The sequence below is a fragment of the Juglans microcarpa x Juglans regia genome, chromosome 2D (genome assembly GCF_004785595.1).
Source record: "Juglans microcarpa x Juglans regia isolate MS1-56 chromosome 2D, Jm3101_v1.0, whole genome shotgun sequence".
Classification (NCBI taxonomy): Eukaryota; Viridiplantae; Streptophyta; class Magnoliopsida; order Fagales; family Juglandaceae; genus Juglans; species Juglans microcarpa x Juglans regia.
Window position 1 is genome coordinate 12,137,711 of NC_054596.1, and position 6,889 is coordinate 12,144,599.

Consider the following 6,889-nt stretch of genomic DNA (forward strand, 5'->3'; position numbering starts at 1 on the left):
CTTATCTCATATTATTATTATAATTTTTTTAAATTTTCACGCAAAATATAGTAAACAATTCAATTTTTTTAAATTTCAAGACAATAATAATCTTAAAAATAATATTTTATTTAATTTTTAATTTTTATAATTATCTCATCTCATCTCATTATCCGAATGGGGTTTAAGGTTAGTTTTGGTGTAAGAATTATAATTTTTTTTTAAAAAAAAGGGGGACATCCAAAAGCATTCCTAAGTTATGCACTAGAAACAATATCATTTGCCTTTGTTTTTCGCCAAGGGTGTTACACGTGCAGTTTCTTTGGTTTGTCACGAATTCATTTAAAGAGGTTTTTTTGTCAGAAGAAAACTTACAGTGAAAAAAAGAATAGTAATAATGAAATTACCACAAGCATTAATCGAGAATACCGAAAATGACTAGACTCGAAAGAGAATGAGGTTGACATCTATGTCCCCAGGAACTCTACGCTGAGAGGGGAACTTGGGGAGGAGACTGGCAATATGCTTAGCCGCTTCTAAATATGCTGTATACTTATCTATGTTCTTTGCTTGCTTAGCTCCTACATCCTCAAACACTTTTGAATTGCGATGTTCTTGATTTGCCACATGCATGGCACTGGACAACGGCAATACGTGTACATTGCATTTGTTTTCCTCCCCGAGTAGTTCCTCAAGGGCTTTCTTCTTAAAAGCCCAGTTTCCTGTTCTAAAATTGAAGTGGTACAATGGAAGGAAACGTTGCCCATAAATAGCCACAAATTCCACTGCAGCTAAAATAAATTCAAATTCCTCCTCGGACATGTAGTAGGGAAGGCTGATCCTAGTCCATCCGGGTTTTAATCCAACATAACCCTGTTGAACAAAAAATGAGAAAAAATCAGCTCAAAACACAGGTTTTCTGCATGATATTTTTCAGAGCTCCATGGCAGGAACAATTTAAGAACATTTACCTTGAGAAAGGCAGCTCTGAAGGCAAGTGAGTGGGACTCATCGATCTCAAGCAGAACGTGACCATAGGGTCCAGCACAAGCGCACCCACCCCGAGCCTGGATGCCAAAAAGGTCATTCAAGAGAGCTGCAACGAATGGTCCATGAAGAGGCTTATCTCTCTTGTTCCCCGTCTCTCTCCACATGTATAGCTGCTCCTCCCAACTCTCTTTGCTATCAATATTACACCCAGTTTTTAGGCCAGCCGAGGAGGAATTAGTGGTACTATAAACAAGGAAAGACAAGATAGCTTGTCTCTTGGTGCTTGTATTTCCTAGAACGCTTATGTTCTGATTTGGGAGAAGCCTCTTAAGCGCTCTCTCTATATTGGTTTGCTCCAGTTTTTCAATCTCCTCGTAACCAATGTATTCCTTAATCCAGAAAGCCAAAGCTGCTCTAACTGTTTGGATTATTTGAGGAGTGCCACCATTTTCCCTTTCTTCAATGTCCTCCAAATATAACGTGTCCTGCAAAACTTGTACTAGATTAACAAGTGAATATAGTAGGACTTTAAAAGTAAACCACCATCTCATGAAGTTTCCTCAGCATCCTTTTGCTCGGATCTTCCATGGATATATATAATTTACCTTTTCGTTGAAGCCGTTGACATAAATCACAGTTCCACCTCCACAAGTCGATGGTGGAGAAGATTTTAGCATATAAAGTGCCTTGCTCATCAGAAGGATGCCGGGCGCTCCTGGTCCCCCAAGAAACTTATGTGAACTAAGGAATATAGCATCGTAGCCATCAAGCTCCCCGGATCTCATGTCAATCTCCACATAAGGCCCACTGAAAACATTGAAATTTTAGGCCAAGAAAGTTGGCATCTTGATGCGGTAAAGAAACATTTGAAAAATAGACTTATACACAAATCTTACGTACCTTGCTGCAAAATCAAAGCATGCAAAACCTCCATATTGGTGAAGAAGTTCAGCAATTGCTCGGGTGTCTGAATAAATTCCAGTCACGTTACTACAAGCAGAAAAAGAACCCAAAATTGGCCTGTTTGCAGACTGATATTGCTCAAGTTGCAGTCTTAGAGTCTCCATGTCTAATGAACCATTGGAATCTAAACCAATCTCTATTACTTCAGCCAAGCTTTGCCTCCAAGAAAGAAGGTTCGAGTGGTGCTCATAAGGCCCAACAAAAACCACCCACCTTTCTCCATTTCCAAGGCATTTTAGTAGCCTCTCTCTCAACGTCGATGGCACGGCAATGCCCATTACTTCTTGAAGCCTTTTAATAGCTGCAGTCGTGCCCGAGCCACAGAACAAGAGCACATCATCTTCTCCACCACCTAAGCATTTCTTGATGTACTTCGTTGCTTCATGCACTGTTTTTGTCGTCCGGTGCCCGACATAACTGTCACTTGTGTGCGTGTTCCCTACACATCATGAGGAGGGGGGGAAGTTTTACCAGCATATTCCCAATGCTTGAAACAAAACATTTAACCAGAAAGCGAAATTAAGGAACTAATTAAAGAAATGCAATGGTTGATAGATAACGATGGATTCACCCATTTTCTTTCACATGAAGAAGTCACGAAGGCGATGAGATTCAAGTCAAACATGAACAAAAATAATATTATTTCGAATAGAAATGACGGACTTGGAAGCAGCTAGCTGGCTAAAAGTTGACTACTTCAAACCATTTTTTTATTTCCATTAGCCAAATTACGAATTTGAGCAACAAATCAATTAGATCCTAATCAAAGGAATGATAATGATTAAAAATAAACAATAATGCTAATTTACCATAGGAAGGAAGGACATTGTTGATGAGGAAATCCTCGATGTATCGAAGAGATCGACCCGAGGCAGTGTGATCAGCATAGGTGAGTCTTCTTTTACCGAATGGAGAATCTATTTCTGCATCACCCCCGATGATTTGAGAGCGCAGCCAGGATAGTTTTCTATCCGCCGATTTGTTTCTTGGCAGACCCATCTCCAGAGTCCTGGAAGCAGTTTGAGAGCCGTGGCAAAGATCACCGGGAGGCCGAGAAGTACTGCTCGGTTTAAGTGCGCTGCCGGTGCTCCCAGTACCAGTTTTGCTATGGTTATGGTTCATATTTTGAGCACTAAGAGCTTCTCTCAACATGAGTTTCTCAAATTCCATGGTTTAATTAGGAAGATGAAAAAGAAACAAATTGAAGAAGAAAATGAAGATGCAGTACTACTAGATGGCGAAGATCAGAAGAAGATTAATTAACACAAAGTTTCTTTCATGGACGGAGGATATGGAAGGAATTTAAATAGAAAATTAAAGAAAGCGATGACTTCCAATGGTTTGTTGCTAAAAGTGGTTTGTCTTCAAAATCAAGTGGCACCAAAAACGTAGTGGATATAAAATTATAATTAACTCCGGCGACTGAGTAATGAAAAATTGAAATGCATGGTACCAGACCAGGATCGAGGGAGTTGCGAAAGCTGTTAACAAGACATTGTATTTGACCGGCCGCCTCTCTATTGGCTCTTCGCCGTTGGCTAGATAGCATGGCATATGACGTATACGGACCTAGAATACCAAAAAGTATGGGCGTGTTCTGGTCTATTTCCACGTACACCCAAGTCGGGTGCATGTTGTCGGATGGATGTGTATATATATATATATATATATATATATCAATTAATATGCATCTCGTATTAAAAAATAAATAAAATTAATATTCATCTCAATCGAAGGAGAGCCAGGAAACAACTTGGCCCGACTGCCAACTGCCAACATCAGTAATTAATGACACGAATGTACATAATTTGCATGGAACCAGATCAGGCAACCCTCTTTAATTAATGACGAATAGCATTACCAAATTAAGGACTGACTGAGATAAGCCATGAAGTGGATCGACAATGACAGAGTCTATACATAAGAGGCTAGGGGTGCTACCTAGGGTGCTGGTACCGCCCCTTCCCCGCACCCTGCTCCACATAGGGTGGGGGATAGGATTTGCACCCCGTCCCCCACCCCCACCTTCTTTTTATTTAAAAAAAAATATTACATTTATTTGATTTTAAAAAATATTTATAAATGTAAAAGTACTTAAAAATATATTTTTAAATAAAAGTTATAAATTTAAATTTTATAAATATGATTATAATTTAAAAATTTTGTAATTTTTAAATTGGTTAGTGCATATTTTGTGTAAATTGTAATACATTAATTTTTAAACTATGTAGTTTTTAAATTTATCAATGTATATTTTATGAACGAATCTAACAAATTGTAATATATATTTATATATACACAATTTATAAAATATAAATATATATTTATATTTATATATATGTAAAAATATAAGCGAGGGCGGGATTGGGCCCTCCCCGCCACCTGCCCCGCTAGGGGCCTTAGATACGGGACGGGGGCCCTACCCCCGCATGGGCGTAGCGGGGCTGCCCACCCCTATAAGAGGGTAGTGCTCTATGCCATCCAAGTTTGCCTACTTGGTACATGGTGCAAACCGTACTCAAACATTTTTTAAATATGTTTAAACATTTTTAAAAAATATCAATATATTAACGGTCATTTTCTTAATTATTAAGTAAAAAAAATATTAAAAATAAAATAAAATACATAAACGGTCAAATTGAGGGGACAATATCATTTTCCTATATAAGAAGTCTCACACATAATCTATTTACGTTTCTTCAAAGAGCAGTGTTACTCCCACTGAAAAATAGGTACCGATGGGTGCAAAAAAATTTTTTTCTTCAAATATTTCTTAAATCACTTTAAATATTTTTAAAAATAAAATAAAATTTACAAACTTATTAAAAAAATTACTTCTTTAATCATCACGTAAAAAAATAAAATAAAAATAAAAACACCATTGGGTAGAAAAATTCGGTACCCATTATTATGTGAGAGTATTGTTTCTCTTCATCAAAATCACGTAAGATTTTCACGTGATTTTAGCAGTTCTTTTATATTTATAGGTTATGCAAGTGTTACGTATTTTTTTTAAAAAGAATGAGATCCATAATTAAAAAATTAATTTTTTTATATAAATTTTATATTTATTCAATTTTTTTTTTAAAAAAAAAGTGCGTTGAGCTACCACAAATATAATTTCTCCTATATTAATACACTTTTTTAGAAAACCAAAAAAAAAAAAAAAATTACATTGACGACGAATCTAATGTATTTTGAGACAAACCTTGTTTTACTACTTTTACTTTTAAGAACAGAGACAGATATCTCAGACTCTGCATTTGACGTTATAATGAAATTATATTTTTACCACTTACGACTTACGAGCCTTGGTTTTAGAGCGTCTCTGTTGGCAACAATTACAGTTAAGTACCTCATGTAGAATAAAATAAAGAGAACAAATTGTAGTACTCTGTCCTATTATATATATATATATATATATATATATATATATATATATATATTGGTCCGACTCATAATTTAGAAGCTCCTGAAAGATGAATTAAAAAACCGGGGGAGGTTGTAGTCGTAGAAACCAGACACGCCCCCCCTTATAAGTTTACTTTTACACGCGTGAATCAGTTGGCCCCTCTCCCAGTAATTGCATGCGATGCAAATTTCTGCACATAGAAAACATGTTGGACGTACGGAGCAACTTTCCTTTTTTTTTTTTTTTTTTTTTGGGCACCTTTCCTAACTTATAAACGTGGAAAGCATACGCATGGTTTAATTCCTTGCCTTCTATTATTTGGAGGTGACAGGTGTGGCTCTATTGATCCCCAACATATATTCGGATTCCAAAAGTCTTCTCACTTCCTTCGTAATGGGAGGTTTGAGGTGGAGTTGTAGAGATCACAAAAGATTCTAACAACATTGAGGTGGAAACGTAATAGAGTGGTAGAGGAGTACGGTGAGGACACGAAGGAGGAGGAGGATTCTTGGGGCAATGCTGCCACCAAAAAAGTTGTCTATGGATAACGCAGATGGAAGGCAATCAAGGGTGGTGTGTGATAGGATATTTTAATGAAATCCTAGCTCATGATCAGAAGGTGGGTGACAAGCTGAGATAGGAAAAACAAATGGAGAGTTTCAGGTCAGTACTTGAGAAGAGAAAGCTTTCAAACTTAGGGTGGAGAGGGAATAAATACACATGGAGCAACAAACACGAAGAGGAAACTTTCACAAAAGTAAGGCTAAACAGGGCAGTTGCTAACACATGTTGGTCACAAATGTTCAGAGAGTATTGGGTGGAAGTACAAACTGGAAGAAGTTTAGATCATAGGCCAATCTCACTACTATTCACAAACTATTTTACTGCTATTCACAAAATTCTTATCTCATCCCACTCCCCAAACAAGCCCTAATACTCTGTACATAACATCAAGATCGAGTGACATAATTGCTACTACTGTAGCGGAGGGTACAACAGAGTTATGGTAATACAGGCTTGGCCACATAAGTCAAAAGAACATGAAGGAACTTTTGTCAAAGGGTAATTTATTGGAGCTGAAGTTAGTTGAAATGGACATGTGTGAGAGCTGCATACTGGGAAAGTAGAAAAATGCTAGTTTCTTGAAGGATAGTAGAGCATTGAGATCAAGAAAGAGGGAACTAGTACACACAGACTTGTGGGGGTCTTCCCTGGTGCCATTCCTTGGAGGCTCTCAATACTACCTCATGTTCATCGACGACTGTAGTATGAAGGTATGGGTTTATTTCTTAAAATTAAAATCTAATGTGTTTGATGTGTTCAAGAAATGGAAAACCCTAGTTGAGACAAAGATAGGCCTAAAGTTGAAATACTTGAGATCTGAAAATGGTGGGAATACATTTATGGAGGGTTCAAGGAGTACTGCACAGTGCACGATATCAGAATGGAGAAGGCCATTCCCTAGACCCTACAACTGAACAATGTTGTTGAGCGCATGACATGACCACCAACGAAACTGCACACTGGGCTACCACCGACATTCTG

The 6,889-nt window shown here is 37.3% G+C and overlaps 1 protein-coding gene across 1 annotated transcript; it reads right to left on the reverse strand.

Moving 5' to 3' along the window:
• Positions 1–338: 338 nt before the first annotated feature.
• LOC121250065 lies at positions 339–3,459 on the reverse strand. The gene is made up of 5 exons (XM_041148987.1): positions 2,742–3,459; positions 1,870–2,371; positions 1,575–1,776; positions 951–1,454; positions 339–852 (listed from the first exon to the last, which is right to left on the reverse strand). Exons 1-5 carry the CDS (start codon positions 3,100–3,102, stop codon positions 418–420), a joined length of 2,004 nt encoding a protein of 667 aa, XP_041004921.1. The 5' UTR covers positions 3,103–3,459; the 3' UTR covers positions 339–417.
• Positions 3,460–6,889: the final 3,430 nt, after the last annotated feature.

What these genes read in the sequence shown, in the direction of transcription:
- LOC121250065 (XM_041148987.1), bottom strand. Translation starts at nt 3,102, where the DNA reads ATGGAATTTGAGAAACTCATGTTGAGAGAAGCTCTTAGTGCTCAAAAT. An exon ending in TGCTTTGATTTTGCAGCAAG is followed by an intron (nt 1,777 to 1,869) that starts GTACGTAAGATT and finishes CAATGTTTTCAG; the next exon opens with TGGGCCTTATGTGGAGATTG. An exon ending in TCAACGGCTTCAACGAAAAG is followed by an intron (nt 1,455 to 1,574) that starts GTAAATTATATA and finishes CAAGTTTTGCAG; the next exon opens with GACACGTTATATTTGGAGGA.